General features: G+C 39.6%; 1 protein-coding gene across 3 annotated transcripts in view; it reads right to left on the bottom strand.

Moving 5' to 3' along the window:
- TNKS (tankyrase) overlaps nucleotides 1–22,430 on the bottom strand; it is a 146,904-nt gene that overhangs the window by 12,785 nt on the left and 111,689 nt on the right. For 2 of the 3 annotated variants that reach the window (XM_030019717.1, XM_041127669.1), the window contains 9 exons: nucleotides 17,072–17,243; nucleotides 13,222–13,301; nucleotides 12,033–12,178; nucleotides 10,850–11,015; nucleotides 7,911–8,130; nucleotides 7,527–7,636; nucleotides 4,767–4,955; nucleotides 3,128–3,401; nucleotides 2,352–2,434 (listed from right to left, as the gene is read on the bottom strand). In XM_030019717.1, coding sequence (XP_029875577.1) covers nucleotides 2,352–2,434; nucleotides 3,128–3,401; nucleotides 4,767–4,955; nucleotides 7,527–7,636; nucleotides 7,911–8,130; nucleotides 10,850–11,015; nucleotides 12,033–12,178; nucleotides 13,222–13,301; nucleotides 17,072–17,243 — 1,440 coding nt within the window. The remainder of the gene's footprint in view (nucleotides 1–2,351; nucleotides 2,435–3,127; nucleotides 3,402–4,766; nucleotides 4,956–7,526; nucleotides 7,637–7,910; nucleotides 8,131–10,849; nucleotides 11,016–12,032; nucleotides 12,179–13,221; nucleotides 13,302–17,071; nucleotides 17,244–22,430) is intronic. The other variant, XM_030019726.1, reaches the window with a different exon arrangement.

Genomic DNA, 22,430 nt, shown 5'->3' with positions numbered 1-22,430 from the left:
AGCTGCTACAGTCTGAAGCCGTGCAAAACTTTTACTTCTCTTACAGCAATTAACAGGAGCTGGTTCTCACAGGAGATTCTCAAAAACATTTTTACTTACATGGAAGGAGGATGCATGGAAATGCTGGGACAAATCTGGGAGTATTTTTGAAACAAAGTTTCACATTGTTGTGCAATTCATTACTTTCACTACACAAACAGAAATGGGTATTCTGTAAGTTTACTAATAAACATTAAGCGTGTTTCACATCAACATTATTATGGTGTGTGCTATTACTGTGTGTTTATATCCACGTGTGCACTTGCATATGTATCAAACCAGTGGGTCAGCTATGCTAAGTCATGCTCAACTATTCCACTATTTTTGGCAATAATTAACATTTTGATGACACATAAAACTATTCATTTGGTTGCAATATATGAAAATATCTACAATCACCTGATAAGCTTTTAAATTTCAAGGTCACAAAGATTATTGGTGGAAGCAGAAAGGTAATAAAACATGATGTCAAATAAACTTTTTTTTAAAAGAACAGGACATAAAGGCTAAATAAAGCACACATTTTTATTACTATAAAGCAATAGTGCATAGAGGTGATTCTGTGAAAAACAAAGATTTCATCTGGAGGAGATAATTACATAAAATCTACTTCCAAATTTAGACATTAAACTAGAATGGGAAGCTCAGCAAATAATGGGAAACCATACAACTGGATTCAAAAGAAGCTGGAATGTTAGCACAACTGGACTTGCAGGTGTGAACTCTGTCTACTACAAATTGAATATCATTAATTCAAAAGAAAGCAACTCAAGCAAGGAATTAATAGCTACACTGAACATCCGTCCAATTGAGCAAGAAACAACCCCACTGGGATTGCTGTAGAAAAGCCACTGAAGACATTCATCACATGCAGCAGAACATGAAAAAAATACAGAAGAAACCCAGATATTAGAAAGCATCAGCACAGATCCAGTATGAATAAGAGACTAGAGCCAAGGTGAAAAAGTGCACATGAAGGTACTGCAGTGCTTGGAAAAAGCAGCCTAAACCAACAAGCTTAAGGAAGATGAGCTTGTTTTCACTAGAAAGAAACTTACAAGAGGAGTTAAACAGTTTAAAAATGCTGAATTAATATAGTCAATCCAACTTGCACTATTAAATCTTATTAGCAGGGGAAGATCTTAAAAACAGGTTAGGAGTTAAGGAAGCAAAAGTAGAACAAAAACAGCACTGTAACAGGAAAGTGTGAAAAATAATAAAAAAGAAACGTGAACAGAATATAGGTTGATTTGCTTCTTAATAGAAGCAGTTTGTTTCTTAATAGAAAAGAGCTTATGCGTCATATATAAGAAGGGGACAAAGATTATATGGCATTTTAACTTTGAGGAGATACGTCCTGTAACCTTTCACGGAAACAGTTGGAACTTTTCCTGTAGACAACACATTACATTTCAAATGTTTGTTTCCTGACCACTCATAAAAGATTAGCAGCAGAGGCCTGGGAAAAAAAAATAACCATCAAATCCAGTTTCTTGCACTTGCACCTTTCACTTCCACCGCTGTGTCCATTGCACTCATGCAAACAAATAATCTATTTAACTGTAACATGTTAAATTTAAGAAACGGTACCTAAAAAAGAGTCCACAAATACATTAGAGGTACTTCTGCTCTAAGCAGTAATGGAAGCTTGAGAAACTGTTACATTAGTTGTACTCTTTTCATGTATTGTGAATTATTGATAAATCCACAGGTTTTTTTCCCTCATCTCTCAATTCCATTTGAAACTTGGTAGCCCTGCAAACCCCAGTTAATACTATAGTCCTAACCTATTAGGAAATCCAGTTTCTGCATTCTCTAGTGTGACTAAGCCCTGGTAAACTGGATTTTTATTTCAGCTTATAGTCAAACTGGAAGGTTTCCTAGATCTAACCAAAGTGCTACATGCAGCACTACAGGCGGCAAAAGGCTTGTTTGGATATCAAGGACTGCTGAAGGACAAGTGCAGGCGACATTCCAACTTAACTTTGTTATAGCCGTCATGTTCAAAGTTCACAAGGTCCAATGTCTCTCAGATTACAAGCCAAACTGACAGTCATCATATATGTATAAGAAACTGAAAGACACTGGATATCTGAATCAAACAGCAAAAGAGATTTTCACAGGTTTCTCAACTTCACCATAAAGTATGTGGCAACTAATTTGCAGTTTTCTTGGACATATTTGTTTTCCTGTAGATGTGAGGTTGGGTTTTTTTGTTTCCCTTTTTCAATTAGGGAATGTAAATGTCACTCACATTTATTAGATTAGTCTCTCTTTTAAACATACAAACAGAGATGAGGCTTGCCACTTACTTGTTCTGTCTCAAAGATGTCCCGAAGGTGTTCAAGACCCAGGCTTTTTAGGAACTGGGTAATGTTCATGTCGAGACCAGAAACTGTAAGAGAAGAAACAAGTCATTATATCCCATGCACCTGAATTAAAAAAAAAACCAACCACCAAAAAACCCAACAACTTAAAAACCAAATAATCAAGCAATACCACTGATTCTAACGTCAAAATTCCAAACTCTGATTCTTTTTACCATCAACTTGTCTATGTCTATAATAAACAATCCACTTCCACTGTGTGAAAGCTCAGTGCAAAGCTCATCACTGTTCCCTCCTCAGAATCAACTATTAAGAAGCACAAATGATCTGTGGCAAATACAGGCTCATATGGCACAGAGAAGGAAAGGAAGGGTGGGTGTATTTTCACTATGTAATCACCTAGATGCTGACATAAAGCATGCATTCCAGATACTAATCAAAGGGTTTAAAAAGCCTTAGCAAAATCCCCCAGCCATCACAATCATAATTCCTTCATCAAAATAATTCTCATTGGATTTTCTGCATAAAATCAACAACAAACATCTGGGCACCTAATCAGATCTGCCTTTGTAGCCAGACCTAATCACTGATAGAAAACATAGATGAACAGCCAACAATGCTCCTGGCAGAGCACATGAAAACAGAGCAAGCATCAGACACTTTAAAATGCAGATAACAGCTCAAGCTGTACAATATTTTCTGGCTAGTCAGAAATGCTTTTCAGATAAAGCAAGGCCTATTGTGATACTAAGCTACTATACTTCTGGCAACGTAAACTTGTCCAGCAGCAAATGCACCTTCTCCTTCCTTCCTTTCAGTTCCTGCTGCTCCATCACCAGCATTTGATGCCCCTCCTACAGCTAGTTCTGCCAGTGGCCCAGTGAGGTTATCTATACTGCTGGCTGCGGAGAGGCAGGACGGCGTAGATGCTGGTGAGATCAAGGAGGCACTAACAACAGTAGCTTGAGGCTTAAAGCATGTAGGCAAAGCTTCTGGAGGCATCGCGTCTATCAGCAAAGCTCGGATATCATCAGCCTGAAAAACAGAAAGAACATGAGGTTCTATTATCACAAGTCACCAATCTCTGGAAAGAATTTTTCTTGGAATTTATTTTAATTGATTGCTCTGTTGCCCCATTAAAAAGAAAACTGCCAACTTTTGTAACACGGGAATTCATGGTTGCAAAAACACTCTGATTCACTGCTCAGACATAGGTGAACCGAGTTCTCCCCATTTCTAAAGGTATGTAAGAATGTACATCTAATTTCCTTTCTGGCAGAATGACTTTATAGGTGTTAAATTCAGGAAGACCAATGCAGCAACTTTATCTGAAATCCTTCACAACCTATGCTGGGCAATGCCACCTCATAATTTCTCTGTCAGGCTCAACTTCTGGTGGAGCATTTTGCACTGGATCAAGGTTTCAATGGAAAGACTTTACCACTGCTTTTGCTATAATCACATCTTACAGTGTTATAATAGAAAAACAAGACAGGAGCTACAGGAGAAGCATGAACTTAGCTAACAATTGGATTTAGCTTTTGTTGACTAAATTAAGCAGGACCCTCATCTTCAAAAATTTCCTCCTTGCATGTTCTTGTAGAACATGATTAAGACATCCTTATTTTCCCCCAGAGAAATGACAGAGTTTTTGTATCCCTCATCACAAAGCAGGTTTTCTAGAGCTCAGATTATTCTGGAGGATATTTTTCTTGAACTCTCCATAAATCAATCAATGGCCTTAAAAGATACTCACACTATAACCAGACACAGCATCCAATTTGGTTGCATTATCTATTCCATCAAGACTAGTTAACCTGGGACATACATGTTTATGTAACCTTATTAGGCTTTTTAACCAGCCGCCACTGCCACCACTAACAAGAAAGGTTCCGGATGCCAGTTTTAGAAAAAGTTTGATAGCCACCTGTAAATCTTAGAATACTGTTCTGGAGTTAGACAAAAAAAGAACTGAGGTAATATGCAGGCACTGAGCATAATCATCCTCTAAATGATCCCATTTCTCTAAAGAGCCATCTGATTTTCCTCCTAGGTTCAAAGAAATAATCACCAACAGTACACAGGCTGACCACCACTGGAGACATTTCAGATAGGTTATTTCTGGCAACGAGAGGATTGATCCTAGGACTGAATCCTTAAGCAGAAGCAAACCTTAAACCACAAGCCACATTATGATCTCAGGCAAAGGAAAAAGCCTAGACCTATGGGTAAAAAAAACACAAACAGGCCTGTTTGATGAGCCTGGAGGTGCTCATCTCCCTCCACCTCAGCACAGCAAAAGCTGAGGACCATTGACACCATGGAGCCATAGAAAGCCATTTAACATGCAGAGCAAATCCTCCAGAGCAGTCTGTGGCCGGCACACTAACATGAACTTACTGTTGCCAGGTCTAGTGGTGTCTGACCCTCTTGATTCTTCATGGTTGGATCTGCTCCGTGAGCTAACAGCAGAGCACAGAGCTGTGTCCTTCCTTTTTGTGCAGCTTCATGCAATGGTGTGAACGCCCATTTATCTGTTGCGTTTACGCATGTATTGTATTTGATCAACAGCGCTGCTATATCCACATGCTGGAAAACACAAGAACATCTTAATCAATGTGACACTTGTGAAACACGTATTTCCTTTTTTGTGCTGGAGGTAATGGTGCTTAGAGACCCCTATGATTTCTCTTTCCTTTAACTCACTTCTCTGCCTCCTGTGTCTATGTAGCAGCACACCTCTTCAGGTACCACCTTTATACTGCAGCTCCACAGTTACCAGATCATCCACCAGCACATGTGTAATTGGGATCAGGCACAGAACTGTATTTCTGCCAAATCACCCCAAGTACATAGCATGAGGTTTGTGTCAGCTGCAGGAGCAGACATGATATTTGATCCAGCATAAAACTGATAGAGTTAACTGTCAAAATATTTGTAGACAAATTTGAACCGGCACGACAAATTTACAGGGCTGTAACACCTGTGATACGATACTAGAAGCTCTAAAGATCAATGTGTTGTACTGCTGAGCCACAAGTTAAATGTCTGCACCCAGAAGTCTTTGTTGTACTTTATTTCTTCCTTGCAATTTCTTGCAAGACTTTGAACCCATCCATGGCAGCACAGATTTGTTCTTTCTCCAAATATATTTTGAGAGAACTCTAATTGATAGAAAGTATTATGAGTGTCCTAAGGGGACAACTGGTTTAGATGGGCTGTAAAAGTAATGATCTTATAACCCCACGCTTCCATCCATATCCCATCCTTGAAGTCACCCAAGTTAAATAAGACAACAGAAAACTGGCAACTAAAATTTTTCGCTGCCTCTGACCAGTAAAATTACTTGTGCGATACAGTTAAGATATAAAAAAAGCAGGTAGTCAAAAGGAGTAGGTAGGAGTGTGAAACACTGAAGTTGTAAGCAGAAGTGCAAAGAATTGCCAATGGATTTCATTTTTTCTCTCAATGGCAATTAAGTGACTCTTAGCAGCTCTCGTAAAAGGGCTTGCTCTCTGGGTAAGCGTGGTTTGAAAAGACTGACGACCTTATTTTTCCTCCCTGCCAAACTTTTAAAGCAATTGATGCTCCTGTGACTTGTCTGCCACATGAAACCCTACTGAGGGACAGACAGCATGAAGTATTCGGTGGGAGAACTGAAGATACTTTGTGAGGAAAAGGTTGAGCCTGTGAAACCTGCCAGCTATGAACTTGTGAAACCAGTGCTCATCTCCTCTCTGCCTCCCATCACAGAGATCTGAATGGGCTGATGACAGCTCAGAGAGAAGTGTGGGCCGCCACAGTAAAGGTATACAGCAGCTCTTAACTAAATAAGCTGATGGAAAAGCACCAAACACCGCCTCATTAACTTCTCCTAGAGAAAGTAAGGCAACCAGATTAGATTGGCATTATGATTTTTTAGAAGCGATAATCAGCTTGAACCAATCTCTTATATTTCCCGGTGCCAGTAAGGAATGTTTTGCCTTCACGTAAAATGTGTGTTTGGGTTTCCTGTGCTTGAAAAGAAAGAACACAATCTTTGCAACAAAATATACCTCTAGATCTAAGCAAGGTCCTGGGAATTTAATGCTTATGGTAGATGCTGATGAACAATATTGCTTGGTATTAGGACCCAGCATCATAAAAGAATTCTGTGTTGCATTTCTAAACCTTCAGCAGGATTTGGAGTTTTTTGCTTTTTAGGACACTGGGATCCCAGACTGACATAGAGAACCAATACAAACGATGCAGGCTGAGTTTCATTGATATGCTCTCCTTAAAATCAAGGTGAACACTGTACTTTTTATTTCATTTGGCTCTCAAACGAAAGCATTACAATCATCTCTCCCAGATTTTACTCTTCTTGTGTCGGGGCCAGGTAGTAACAGACAAAGCGCATCATGAGACCATCAAAAACACTACTTGAGCTTCACGTCCTCTGTCTGACTAAGCACGCTGCTGGGAGCTTCTCAAGCACTGTCTGTACAATTATTTGCAAAAGATCTCTTTCTCACCTCATCTACAATTAACAGCTGCTTATAAGCAATCTATCACGCATCTGTGCAACTGATATGCACACAGATGCTTCCTCCTATATGGAGGAAGGAGGGCCTGCCTCATCCAAAATGGTTTGAATCAGCCACTGCACCCCTACTGCAGCAGACAGCTTGCCCAGGAGGACACCCACACTACAAACTCAGTAGCCCTTCAGCACTTCTGGCTTTAGCCATAGCTCCCCACCAGAGACCAGCTGTAACAGGCCTCCACTTCCCTGTCACCATCTACACACGATCCCCTGGTATTGTTCTCTTCCTTCCATCCAAGTCTTTCAGTGACAACTTGAGGTCTTTTCTGTTTCAACAGTCACCCCAAATTTAACACTGTTCAGTGCCACGCATCTGCTTGCCTGGATAAAAGCTACATTCCAGCGATCTTTCCAAACCACAGCCTTTAACTGCTACAGCACACCTGAATCTGTGTCTTATTTAGATCCGTAGGACTACAAACAGGACTCACAACAGCAACTTAGCCCAACAAGTATTTCATGCCATCAAAACCAGAACTACGTTGACAGCAAGACAGTTGCAAAATAACTCGTTTTGGATATGACTTTAAGGAGTTCCTTGTTGGGCTACTCATGGCAAGAATGCCTGCACCTACCCCATACGATGCTGCATTGTGTAGGGGGATTAATCCTCCTTTGTCCTGGGCATTAACGTCAGCACCATGCTCAAGAAGGTATTCAGCTACTTCCAAATTGTTGTAACCAGCTGTAGAAAAGGCACAGGAAATGAAATCAGGTATTAGGAGAGCTAAACTAAACAAAAATTATTAGACAGAAAAGCTAAAGCAATTTTTCAACTGCAAAAGCTCCTCTTTCCTAGTAACTGCATTACCTCCTGAAATACAGCTGCCATAGTTAACAACATTCTGTACAGGACAATCCTCCGTGAAACTCTTATTATACCAATCCTGGTTTTGGTGATTAACTTCTGTAGCCCTATCATAAATATACAAGCCTTCAAAACCCAGTGAGTCACCCACCTGCAAGATGTAGCGGTGTTGAATTTCTTCCCTGGGTGTCTCTGCAATTGATATTTTCTTGAGTACATAGCTTCTGCACTCGTGCCAGGCACCCCTTCTTGGCAGCATCTAGCAAGGCAGCGTCTCCTCGCAGTAAGTCCTGGATATCTGTGTCTCCTTCTTTCACCAAATCTAGAGGAGTGTTCCCATCTCGATTCTTTTTTGTTGGATCAGCTCCATGCTGCAAAGAGCAAAGTGGAATGCTACTGTCACAACCATGAGCAGAGCAATGCACGCAAGTGTGTCACTATTTTGTGGCACAAGATAGGAGGCGGGTGATTTTGCCAACCTGCAATCATGAAGCAACAACTGTATAGATTAGTAGGCACATGAGAATAAATCCAAGAGGATGAGGCCTAAAGCACTAGTCTGCAACACAGCTGTGTGAATCTCAACTCCACAGGCAAGAATAGCAGCCCTCTGTGAGAGCTGCCACTGCTCTACTTGCAACTGAAGTAGGTTCAGGAGCATATGCTGCATATAACTACACCCTACTGTCGCAGCAGGTGCTAAAGAAAAGCCAACTGCAAATACCTTGCCGGTCAATCCTTCCCTTCTCCTGCAAACTGGCTGGCAGAGGTGTTTCCTCAGCACACCCTTCTGAGCTACTGAAGCCAGGCCCCAAATTTCACTAAATGCCACCCTGCTATTGAAAGGCACTTGTTTCAGAAGGGAAGAAGAAAAATACTCATTTCTACACTTTCCAATAGATAACAGCACCATCTTAAGATGTTTACAGGTCCTGGAAAGCAGTGAAGAAAACATTTTGGTGGGAAAGTGGAGAAAGTGGATTTGGATGACAGCTGGAGTATACCTGTGCTGGTAAAACATGCAGATCAGCCAGTGATAAGAACACAGTACTGGAGCACGGGACAAGGAGGGGAACTTACATCTACATACAGCATATGGTGTGAGTCATGTCCATGTACAATTTTGTGGGAGGACAGCTCCTTCCCTCATCACTCTCAGCAGCAGTGGGAAAAAACAAAGACAGATAAGGCAGGGGCAGCTGCTGGCACTATAGTTCTCTGGCTGGCCCCTTCAGAATAATCACACACAGTGGTCCAACCCCTGCCAGCAAGTCTACCCTGCCATTTCTCACTGAGGATGCCAGCAACTCTGTGTTAGTGTGAGCCACAGGGAATGAGCTGGGGATGGGAAGAGCAGAAGGAACTGACTGCCTTGTATTTGGAAGCAGTACCGCAATGCTCTGGGTGTAAAGGGTAAAGAGCAAGGGACAGAAAGGGGACAGAATATTGATTACACAGAACCAGTTCCACATCTGTGGTGCTTTTGGGAAGACAGCATTCTTTGCACAAAGCCTTTTAAACTGCAATGACTTCTCCAAGATATGACCTTAGATCCCTTAATTTAAAACTCATCAAAATTGGAACTATTCAAATACGCTCCAGAATAAGTATCACAACGAAGAGGCAATGTCTTCTGAGACCCCTTCAGAGGCACAGAAACAAATGAAGGTGGTAATTTTAAAGAAAGGTGATGAAAAAAGAAAGTCTCTCCAAAATGCCTGTACATTTTTGTTTCTTTCTTCAAGCAGAACAGGCCAGAAAGTGTGCAAGTCAGGAGGAGTCAAGCTCAACATCCACAGCTCAGCAGAACTGACAGCACTGCCAGCTGGCATAAGAGACACAGCAGGAGAAGCCCTGAGGAAACTGCACCGTGAGCATATATCCATGGACACCCAGAGCCTTTACAAAACGGTGTCTCCTTAAGGGCATATTTAGCTCTTGTGCAAGAGTGATTTCAAAAAGAAGGATTTCAGCACTTTTCTATTTCCTGTTGTACATCCATTCAGGATCCTTTGAACACAAAAAAAGGCTACATTCCCAGTGGAATCATCAGAAAACTCCAGAGACCTGCAGAGTCTATAAAGTAACACTGTGCTTGAGAGGTTATGAGTGCTCCTATAGCCTGAACTAACATCTGTACTCAGCTGTTATTGCCAGGGCCATCATTGTGCCTACTCCACAGACAACTGAATATCTTCTGGTTTCTACTGCAGATGTGTTTCAACTGATGTGCTACCACCCCAAATGCTTTTTTGGTAATAAAGTGAAGTAATTAACGAGATAGGAGGGAAATAGTGGGGCTTTGCAGCAGCAAATGAAGAGAGAAGTGGACAAGTAAAAGCCTCATTATTTTAAGACTATCCATATTCTGACTTACTCCTATTTTTAAATGCTGTCCTTCAGAGGGACATGAAGTAGGCAAGGCTAAAACAGGAAATAGGATTGGCAAGAAATTCTACTCTAGCACCCTCTTTTACCCTCCCACGGCAGGATATGACCTTATGTTAAGAAGTCTCTCAAACTCATGTTTCTCACTGGAAACATACTGGCATTACCTCATGCTTTTTACAGGTTCTTCCACTAATTGTAATGAATATTTATTCCACAGTATATTAATATGCATTTCCTCCAGGAGCTTGATAAATTATACATTAACATAACAGTTTTAAATTTCCCACATGCCAGACACCATTTAGGACCCACCGTCACTTATTGCTCTGCAACACACTCTTGTGTAAGTATTTACAAAGGTTTACTTAACTGCAGTAACTGCTCCAGAAAGGGATGAATAGGATAAGGTGGGGTTTTCGTATTTTTACACAAATTCAGCTGCTTTTTCCAGTTTGAGAGTCTTGTCCTACTTGGCTAATAGTATTAATACACATACTGGAAAAAGTAACTGTACTGATGATTCTTTGTAAGTGAACTGACATTACACAAGAAAGCATCTGAAAATTCTAAGATGAAAATGAATCCAAAGACACCATAAAGAACTCACTGAATGCAATTAACTTTGCATTAATGAATTAATCTTCAGCAAAAATAAACATATATACATTTAAAGACACATCTGAACTCCAGATCACATACTTTTAAAAGCAGCTTGCAGATTTCGTATTTTCCTTTTGCTGCTGCTTCATGCAGAGGAGTGAATTTCCACAGGTCTGCCACGTTGACAGAAGCACCGTGCCTCACTAAGAGTTCAGCCACTTCGTAGTGTCCATAAGAACAGGCATTGTGCAAGGGTACTAAGCCACTAATCAAAGAGAAAGTATTAATAGCTACAGAAAACAAAATCCAATATGCAATCATACAAATTTCTAGTAGATAAAACTCCCACTTCCACCAGACATTATCAGTATCTTTCAGTCTTTCTGATTTTCATGGCTTTATTTCCCTGCTATTAAAACATGAATTAAAACTTCACTACCCTCCTTCAGTTCTCATCCATGAGACTTTTAAATACTTAGCAAGCACCAGTGTTAATACTTCCACAAGCAAGTAACTTTAACGCCATTAGCAACAGCCAAACACTAAATTGCAAGAATCACTAGTGTTCTGACTTTGGATATTTGAGTATAAATTTCAGAAAAGATATAACACTATACAATGGGTTTTAAGTACAGGTATACGTAAGCACTGCACACCGGATAGATACAGAAAGATACTCAAACATTTCTTTCAGGAAGAGCCTGAAAATTCAGTATTGGAAATGTTTTAGCATTGGAAATTAATTATCCCATGCTGAACCAATATATTGCAGTGAAAGATCAAACATAATCATGCTATTCTACACGATTACTTTGCAAATAATGCAAAAACCTGTAAGCAGTTCATATCATTTAACTGAATAACTAACTAACTTAATAATAAAAGCTAACTAACAGAATTAGAAAAATAACCAGAGATAACCCTGGTATTTTACCCCACGCAATTCAAAACTAATTTTAGATCACCTGAAATAACTTAGAGGCTGCTTTTAAGCACAACAAAGTCTCCAAAATGGGCAAAAGGGGGAAGGAAAGGATCATATGTATTACAGTGCAGAAATGTACTTGACAACGGCTTTGCCAGAAAGGTAAGTCTGCCTTAATGGTCTATAAATCCCCCTACAGTGATGGCAGGAACAATGCAGGACAAGAAGAAAGAAGAGAGAAAAATTTTCAAGAGACAAACATGATGGTTACTGAAATCCGAAACAAAAATGAATAGAGGTGGGTAGAAGTCTCACACTAATAGAAAACAGTGGAGCATATCATGGAATGAAATGTACCCTTTATCTTTGGCATGCACATCTGCCCCATGGTGCAACAGATACTCCACCACTGATACGCGGTTATATCCTGCAGCAAAGTGCAGTGGTGTTGAATGACGGCCTTCCAAATCTCTACAATTCACATTCTGAGGGCTGCAAAGTTGCTGCAAAGAGAAAAGAAGAAACCAAAATCTAGCTCAGAACTAAAACAAACAAATACCCCCCCCAAAAAAAACCAGTCAAACAAACAAAACCCCAAAAGAAAAACCCCAAACTACCACCCCCAAACACCTCAACACAAAATTTGATCCACTTATTATTTTATATAAATTTTTAGAAGTTAGGTTTCAGGAAATTTCTTCCCACTTAGGCAAAGTTAAAAAAAAAGCTGGTCTAATTTTGTGGCTGAAAGTACTCCTATAACAAACAAGACTTAAATGATGGAAGCAGTATGAAGACATTCGTAATGTATTAGAAAGGGTGAGCCTCTAAATCATCAAGCATCAGGTTCAAGGCCATGTAACTTTCTCCAGATATGTTACCATTTCCAGCTTGTGTTGTCTTCAGGAATCTACAAATATTGAGCTTGGCAGTCAAAGGAGCTGCTGGTGCACAAAACTACTGCTGTTTGAATAGTAATATGTATCAGGTTGAAGATCAAGGTAAGAACACATGCAGAACGGTCTATCTGCAGGCTATTTTGTGCACAGACCAAGTATGAAAGACAAGATCAAACCTTCCTGTGATGCTGGGATTCCCCAGCCTGACCCTTCACCTTCAGATTAAGGGTGGCTTAAAATGTGAAATTTGCTACCTGTTAACACTATCCTTTTCTTGCCTTCTGATTGAAACATGCACCTGAGGCTTGTTTCTTCTAAACTGTGATTCTGAGGATCACAGGGTCCACTTCAAAGAATTACAGCTGCATCTGCAACATTGCGTCTGAGTCCATCAATGACATGACTGTGTGAAGGACTGAGAGAATGAACAACCAAAAACTCAAGAGAAACACCTCAGCACATGTTAATGCACTACTTTCTAAAAAAAAAAAAAAAAAAAAAAAAAAAAAAAAAAAAGGGTTTGCCTTCCCATTTTTTATGATTTACCATCCACTGGGCACTACTTCCACAACTCTTGTAGCAGAGGCTTCCACAAGCCTTGCACAGCAATATAAAGTGGAAAATTAACATGAATTGCTCAAACCTACCTTCACAGTTTCCAAGTCTCCAGCTTTGGATGCTTCTAACAACCGATAATCCACATCAGATGTGCGCACAGGTGTACTTTCTACATAGGGAAAAAGATGGTTTAGGATTACTTAGGATCATTAAGTTATATTAGCTTGTGCTCAACATATTTTCCAAACTGGGGGCGGGGGAGTGGGCAGAAACAGTCTGTTGTCATTTGTAAAAATGCAGCTGGAGTTGCGATGTTCAAGTTCATATTGCCTAAACAGCTGAATACAGAACCTTAGTTTCAGTGTAAACCAGTCAGATTTAGACTCTAGAGTTGACATTATTCTGCCAAATGGAATTTCAATGCTTTGCTAATCCTGTGTATGGTAAAAATGACCATTTCTGCATTTGAGAAATCTACATGCTCACTGGGACAGATTCAAAGTTTTGCTGAAGTTCAAAAGCACCTTCCTCAATAATTTCAGCAAACTGCATGAGGCACCAGTGCCCAGCCAGGGTTAAATGTGCTCAATTCAGCAGATGAACGACAGCCTTTGCACTCTGCACTTGTGACATGTCTCATACTACAAAGCAGTGACAAGAGGATGGGATTTCTAAGTTAGCTCTGGCCACATGGTGACTGCCTGCTTTACGATGCTCCAGTTGCATACTGCACTTCATAGTGACAATGAGATCTGTCCTGTCCCTTCTTATAAACATGGAGTGATTCAAAATAGAATCAGAAGAATGACATAGTGATTAAAAGGAGACCTTTAGAGAGATACCTTTTTCCCTCTTTAAATGACTGTAAGACAATGACAGGGTTTGGCCTCAAAACTTTCTTTACCATACTTCTCATTAGAAATATGGTTGTGAGAAAGCAGGCATGCAGTGAGGGAAGAGGAAGAAGTGACTGGAAAGGAGCAGTGGATTAGCTGTCCCTAGAACTCTTCAGTGTTGCTCAAAAAGGAGCTGAAAAGACAATCTTGATCACTTAATTTTTAATAGAAACTGCTTTCTATTGTAGAAGCCACTTATCTCAAGCTCAAGGATTTATGGAATAGAAGTTCTGGCAGCATGTTGCCTGATCAGTGACAGAAATGACTGCCTAGTGCAAAACAAACGGGGCAAGGTGAACTTGGAGTTGCAATCGTCTGTAAGAATGCTGTAAGAAAGTCAGAGTGTTGTTACAGGCTAAACTCATTCTAGATGGGCATGCAACTCCATCAAAAATACTTAAAAGACTTCTTTAAATGTAGAGAACTGGTACTATGTCCCGAGAGGAAACTGCAGAGACATTCTTACAGACTAATACAGTCTCTGCAGAATCTAGTCAATTCCCGACTTTGCAATGTAATCTGTGACTATATCACAGGAGTGGAAAAGGTAGAAAGAGATACTTTTTTCTTAATTAGCCATCTTTACAGAAGGATATCAACCTATCAATTCACTTTGAAGTAGCATTTCCTATTGCAGTCCTATTTTCTCTTCTTGATCAGTGTTTTGCGGCCCTTTGCTACCTCCTTGCCTCCATACTCACTGCAGCAAGAAGAGGAGGAGAAGGAGGTGAGAAGCAACTCCTACAAGCTCAACTGTTAAGTGAAGAAAAGCTCCCAGTGAAGGAAAGGCTGAGAAAGCTCAGGGAAGAGCGATAGTGGCATCTTTAATACAGACAAAGCTGCCAGCTCCTTTCCTCTAGTCTACCTCGATCTTCTGGAGCAGTTGCACTAGCAAGCAGTTGTGCTTGATGATTTTAAAGGTCTTTTCCAGCCTAAATGATTCTATGATTCTAAGTGATTCAAACACATGCCGCAAGAGAAGGATGGCAGCAGGGGTTTGATACAAATGGGAATGATTGTGGGCAGAGTATAGCATGCATCAAACTCCTGTTGTTGGAGTGGGTTAAGATTTCAGCTCACACCTTCTTCTTCATCTTAAGTTATTTGCCCTTCCTCGCTCTCCCCAACAGCACTACCACCTCAGCATCCTGAGGTAGGGAGAGAATAGATGAGGCTAAGTCCTATACTGGATCCAAAGCTCTGCTCCTTAGCAACTGTTTCTTTCTTCTCTGGACACCTGTCCTTATCTTCACAAGATAGCCAAGACCCTGACTTTGGTCAGGGTAAAAAAGGAAATCAATCATAAACACAATCTAATTACTAGAGGAAAGAGAAATTTCAATTCCACTAGATTAGAACTTGAGTACCAAAAGGCTGCACTGAGCAAAGAAATAAAACAAATCTTACTCTCCGAGAAAAGCAAAACCAGCAGCATTTTCTAATGAGCATTTGAAAAAATTAACAAGCTCACTTGACAAGCTTTCTACATTACATGGCCATACTCCTACCAGCTGCAACCAAGATCACAAGCAGCTAGAGTAAAGTTGTATCCACTGGCCACTATGCCATCAGAAAGCTGTTTTCATGGTTGTTATCTCACACTTGGGAAGTTGCTTAGCAATCAAGTGTGAGAAAAAAAAAATCCTATACTCTATGGAAAATATTTTAATCTGCAAATTCATGAGTCAGGTAAAAATCACTATCAAAACAACTCCAACATTTAAAAAAAGGATTTCTTTAACCCAATCTTACAAAAATGAACACACAGTAATATTCTGTAAATAATTTCAGCATTCATTTACTAGCTTTGAAATACAGAGAACAAAATGTCAACAACCCTACGCTACATGCATTTTTTTCAGCTTTTGAATTTCAGAAGTATGACATCTGAAATTAGTTTTCCTAGAAAAGGTAAATCAGTGAAAATGAATTTTTAATTGAAAAATCAAATGAGTGCTTTCAGAATACTTGTAAGTTTGCTATTTTTTAAAATCAAACTCCTATTCTCTTTAACAGCAGGAGATATGCTTACTTTCTTCTGATCCATAGCTAACATTCTTCTCTCTCAATACACATATGTACAGTCATGTGCATCCTTTAAACGGGTAATACTACTCGTGTAACCACCTATATGTAACCAGCTATGTCTCAGGCATGGGTACACTTCAAATAGTCCTTCCTTGCACTGCTGTAAAATGCCTCTTATTTTGCCTGTTTTAAGGCAACTGTTGAAAACACTGAAGGAACTGAAGTTTCTAGCTACCATGGGTCTTCTCTTCTATCTGGGTATCTGCCTTTCTTTGACTACATGCATATCCCACTGTTAAGGTAAGTTACTTGATCTGTAGTAGCTACTGTTGCTATTATTCTTCTCCCTACTCACAAAAATTCAAAAGTGGCATGGGTAAGAGGATGCACACTCTCAAGCACTTATATGAAAAATAGTAGAACCCTCTTCAAAGATCTATTTACCTTTTTAATGGAAGATATAAACACATTGTTATCTAAACAGTATCCAGAGTACTTTCACAATAAAAATCTTTCTCTGCTGGACAAGCAAGAGATTTGAAGTAAAAGTTCAAACAGTTTAGCAACTATCAGTAATTTTCTGCCAGGAACACTCTGCTTGTGACTGCTAAAGTATGGAGTACCTAACAGAGTGGCTGATGAGAGAAAAAAGGTTTCTCACATGTTTAGCAATATGCCAGCTGCCTTAGAACTTGCTACCAAAAAAACCCCAAACTCCCCACATCTGCCTTCCTACAATCTCCCTGTACAGCAGCACGCTCTAAATCCACAAGATGTTTATTTTCTTCCCAATTTGCACAAAATCACTGAATTGAGCAGGGCTTTTTTTGTTTTGTTGTGGATTTCTTCTGAGAAGTATCACGCAGTACATACTGTAGATATGTGCACACAATGGCAGAAAGGAGGATGAGAAAACTACTGCAAGTCTTTTGCATTGAAAAAGAAATAACACCCACAGCTGTAAAGAAAAGGGAGAAGCCGAAGTTCAAATACACAAGCCTTTATTTTTACCCACCACTTAGAATTTGTTGCACTGCTTCATTTCCCATCTGTGCTGCTGTGAAGCCTTGTAAAGAGATGATGGAGGGATCAGAGCCGTAATTCAGCAAGAGCCGGCAGGTTTGCAAGTGACCTGCTAATGCAGCCCTGTGCAACGCTGTTTGGCCAAGTGTGTCCAGTGCATTCATCTGAAAAATCAACAGCAATATGAAATAAAACAGTTGTAATTAAAAGCCTGCACCTGCCCCTGCTCTTAATAAGAGCAGCAATAACAAGAATTTTCCAGCATGCAAATTTATCTATCAATCCCTCTGCATTGCAACTAAACAAAACCAAATGACAAAATAGGTAAACACGCCAATGTAAAGATAATTTACCACAGATGCTTTCCCGTCTTTTAACAACACAGGTTATTTGTTTGCATGGCTAACAGACAACACGGGATCCCCCAAACCATACTTAAAAAAGCTATTAAGCTTTTGACAAATTCAATGAAGATCAACCTTGTGCAAGAAAAGCAAAACTCTCACAGAAGAAGAGGTAAATAATTAACCAAACAATTCAAAGATCTTCCAGCTTTAAGGAAATTACCATCTGTCATCCTCAGAATGGGAATTAACATTACTCACTACCAAGAATTAAAGCAAAACAAAGATGTCAGATTAGGAGTTCTATGAAGTAGGGGGGTGTGTGGGGCGGGGAAGAGGTTAGATACAAGCACTCCATTTCCCCCTCAGTTTTTGTGCTTTTACAGAAATGTTAAGTACAACTGGATATAATTCTACCCAATACAAGACCATACAAACAGGCAAAATAGAATAGCGCTTTCAAAGGGTATGATATAACAGAAACCTATCTGTCTGTCAAGATCTAACAGAGTATCTAAATAACTGGAAGCATCTCCATGGGTTCACTATCAGAGAAAGGAAGAGAGTAATAGAGAGCTTTAAAAAGCAGAAAAAACCCCTCATGAAAATAACCTTTCAAGAAGATACTTTGTACCTAGCAGCAATTCATGACAAATTTAAATGCAAATGTCCAACAGCATTTTTTACCACTTTATGAAATACAGAACTACTCTATATTCTCTGCAAGCAACTCACAACCTATCTGTTTCCAAGCCTACGGATTGCAGGCTGTGAACCGCATGCATAATAGACTCTGTTACTGTACAAACCCACCTTTTTACCTTCTCAAAATCTTTGTGGTGGCACTGAAGAAAGGTTTTGCTTGTTATTTCTCACTTAAAATGCAGCCTGCAAATCCTACTACCTTTCCATGAAAACTAGTGAAAAAACATTTTGGGTAAGATGCATATTCTGTAACTAAATTAAACTTAATTAGGGGGGGGGTAACTATGTAGAAAATATCTACTACCACATAGGGCAAAAAACCAAAGAAAAATACCTGCAATACAACAATATCAAGCCACAGGAAAGAACAAAGAACTGCCACATAAATGAAGCAGAATGTGATTCGATATTGTTTGAAATTCTTCTATATCCCTCAACAATTCTACAGGCTGGTAAACCGTTAATTTCTCAGATCACAAACCTCTCTTGCAGGAAGATGTACAGGAGAACAGCTCTGCTTTCTTCTAACCTCGTGCTCAGCTCATGCCACTCTAATGGGGTTTCACTAAAAGTTTTGTTTTAAATAAAAACTTACTGCTGTCATAAATATTAACTAGAAGCTGAATGTCCCAAATCCATCATTTTGTTCAGATGATGATCCTCATCTATTTCAGGACACCGGATACCTTTCACCACTGATAAGGGCACAGAGAAAAGCAGAAGTCTGGGGCCGTACAAGTGTAGTGATGGTAAAGGCAGAATGAAATGAAACTGGTGGATTCTGAAAGTAGCTGATAACACTCTGTTCACCCAAGAAAGACAATCACAATTAACGTCTTCCATAACACTGAATTCCTGTGTTAAACATTCCTGTACTGAACAAATTGTTGAAGAACAGCAGCAAGGCATTCACACTGCACAACTCAATACCAACTGTGTACCTGGAAAAAATATTAATATTCATTTGAAAAGAACACTGGCAGAGTCATCAGATCCATCATCTCACATGTCGTATGCAGGTCTCCTTTCACCTCCAAATAATTATCTTTGCCAACAATCAATTCTTATGGCAGAAGAATGCCAGCCATTTGAAGAAATGCCTGCTTACTTCTGGGACAAAGAGGGCTGCAGCTGACAGAGGGACACATGCACTACGTGAAGCTGTTCTTTCCCTCATGAGCAGAATTAGGCTTTGCAGGGCAATTTCATGTGGAGTATGTTCACTTTGAGGCAGATCTGCTTTTGCCAATCATGCAGCACTTGTCTAAAACCAACCCAAGAACGTACTGCACTAAGGCTGAAAGCAACAGGATTTATTTCCAAGTGAAAATCAATTTGAGCATTACAAATTGAAATACAAACTGAGATTAAACTCTCATAAAAATCAAACCTGGTCAGACATATGCCTGCCCAATACTACATCTAAAAACACGTGCCCTTTAAAATTCAAAGCTCAAGTTTGAACTCTGTTTGACAAAATGTGAAATATCCAAGGTGTACTGCCTTATTTGTGTGCTAAGGCGGCAGATTGTTTCAGCTGCACTAATTAAAAAAATGACAAACGTTCAACTGGTCCCCTTTATATGCAGTCTGAAATTAGAAGGCTGCAGCTCTGAATTACTTTACAAATTAGTTTTCTGCAAGAAGTTAAAAATGACAGATTTGACAGCTTTAGATCCACAGCACACTGGCTCTGGATCTGGTTTCTTCCCTGTTTAGCATGAAAACAGTCACTCTGCTGCTCAAACTGCAACATAAAAGCAGAATGCAGTTACCAAAGGAAAAGTGTTTTTAAATAAGGCTTTTCATTGAAAGATACCATCTTATACAGTATTTCCCACTGCAGAATTCCTTCTGTTCCTTCCTTTTATCTCTTTCATTTCCTCTTCCCCATCCTGGATATATGCAGTAGAGAAATCAAAATGGTCGTGTATCATCAGACACCGAAGAGATTTTTCCTCCCTGCACCGCTGCTGTCTCAGAGCAGCGTACACAGCTACAGCAATATTCCCTTGGCTGCCAGGCCCTTGTGGCAGCTCAACAGCTGGGCCTTGTTCAGGCAACTTTTTTTGCAAGACATCATAAGCATATCAGCTTTCTGTTGGTATCAAAGGCCCTAAATATTCTACAACTCCTTGACACTACAGCAGCGCAAAATGCAACAGCTTCCAAGCACTGCAATTTTCTCTGTGAGATCTTTCTAGAAGATGTACATTCTAAAAATCACACGTGAAACTTGTGCTCTGCCAGCCATTCCAGTATCAGGGTATCCTTCCCTGCACAATGCAAGCATTCTAACTGCTCTCCTGCTGCATTTATTTTGAAGACAACTTGCAGTATGTCTTGTGTCTTTGTGCACCACTAACAATAAACAAGATAGGAGTGAAGAGAGGCTGGTGAATTTCAAGCTCTGTCAGAAGAAAAAAAAAAAAAAAAAGAAAAAAAGAAGAAAAAAGGTCTAGTTTCACTCTGAAAGCTCCTAAATGATCCAGCCATATGTTCCACAGTTGTCCCTTTGCATAAAAGCTTAAGATTAATGTCACTTAGTTTGGATGTCTAAGCAGTGAGAAAAGTTGAACCACGCAATCACAACAGATCACACAGCTCTTCATGTTGCTAACCATCATAGTCCAGAACCTGCCGCATTTCTGAAAGGAAATACAATTTTTCGATGCTTATTCTTTCCTGAGAAGATCATACCTCTAGCTTAAATGTTGGAAGCAAAGGTATTACACAACAAGGTTATTCACAACCATTTAAGTCTGTTGTGTGGGTCTAGATAGATGGTGACCATTGTCAAATCCATGATCATGAAAGGCTGTCAACACACTACTCCAACACACAGAAATAACTGTATTATGCAAAGATCCATAAAGCCAGGTCCTTCTAGCAGAGCAAAATGAAGCCATTTCTGCTACCATCATGAATAGGGACACTATTTGTCTAACACGACCTTAGAAAGGCTCATTTTCTCTTGCATAAGAATAGTTTAAATGTTATCCTTTAGAAGCATAACACAGTTAAACAAATAGCTTTAATAACATCTCCACACTTGCCCAAGATACCAGTGAACTTGCATGCTTGCAGGTCTTTCCAACAATCATTCCAGTTCAGAAAAGACTTTAATCCTTTTCTTCTGCACTGCTAGAAAGCTGAATGTCTTTCTGACCATATTAAATTTCCCATGTATCTGTAAATTCAGACAAGGAGCTAGTTATAAGAAGTATCCAACTATCTAGCAATACAACAAAACAGGATGAAAGTCACTTTTTCATTAGTTCACCACCTTCAAGTGATTTTCTTTTTAAACAAAGGATTTTGACCATCTTCAAACATACAATTGTGGCACTTGAAGATTTGCTCATGGGTCTAATAAAAAAATCATTTATGTTTGAGGATTCTTTAAAGATCCTCTGCTTTTATTTTTCATGAGGTACTTTGAGGATATTCAACATCAAATAAGCAGTGGTGTTAAATGTTGTTTGCCTGAACTGCAGTGTGAAACAAGTAAAAAGTGGGTATGGCATTTAAAACCACAGACATTTATTATCAACATTCTTGACAAAAATTCTGAGAAACCCCAGGGTTTCTCACCTGTGCTTTAGATGTACAGCTGACAGTCAATTCTGAAAACTCAAGTAACAAGCTAATGAAAATATCTTCACTGACCATGGAACAGGCATTGCTTAGATATACCATGCTGATGTGCAAGTGATGTGCACCAAAGACTTCTTCACAATTCAAATTACAAATCTAGTCTGTGTCCTCAGTAAAGGCGAGCAAGACACACCAAAATAAGCAATTTGTGGGTATAGGTTGACTCTTGGCAATACTAGCGTTCTTAGAAATATTTCTGTAAAAGAAGTCTAGATGAGGCACATGTTATTCAAACAGTCTTTCACTTTTTATTATAGTCTGATATACTTCAAACAGCGAATCTGCACAGTGATAAAATTAAGGATAATTAAATCCAGTTCAAAGACTAGGAACCACCTCTTGCTCATCCCAAGCAAATTGCCTAAAGCAGTCTTTACCATGCTCCGTCCCATTTCCCAAACATATATACTTCACATGTTATTGCACTTTTGCTGTCTGACACAGATCACAGCTGCTGCTCATGAAAATAGCAGAGCTTCTTCTCTATTGCTAAAACAATCACAAATTATTTTCAGTCTACAAAACTTACATGACTTTGTCTCCTAAATCCATTACTGGATGTTTTTTTGTGGATCAGCTGTCTGCCTTTTGGCACTGTACTTCAGAAGAAGAAAGTTCTACTTTCTTTGAAACCCCAGTTACTCC

This window comes from Aquila chrysaetos, chromosome 1 (genome assembly GCF_900496995.4).
Source record: "Aquila chrysaetos chrysaetos chromosome 1, bAquChr1.4, whole genome shotgun sequence".
Lineage (NCBI taxonomy): Eukaryota > Metazoa > Chordata > Aves > Accipitriformes > Accipitridae > Aquila > Aquila chrysaetos.
The sequence above is the reverse complement of the archived record's forward strand: the minus strand, read 5'-3'. Positions and strand labels throughout refer to the sequence as shown.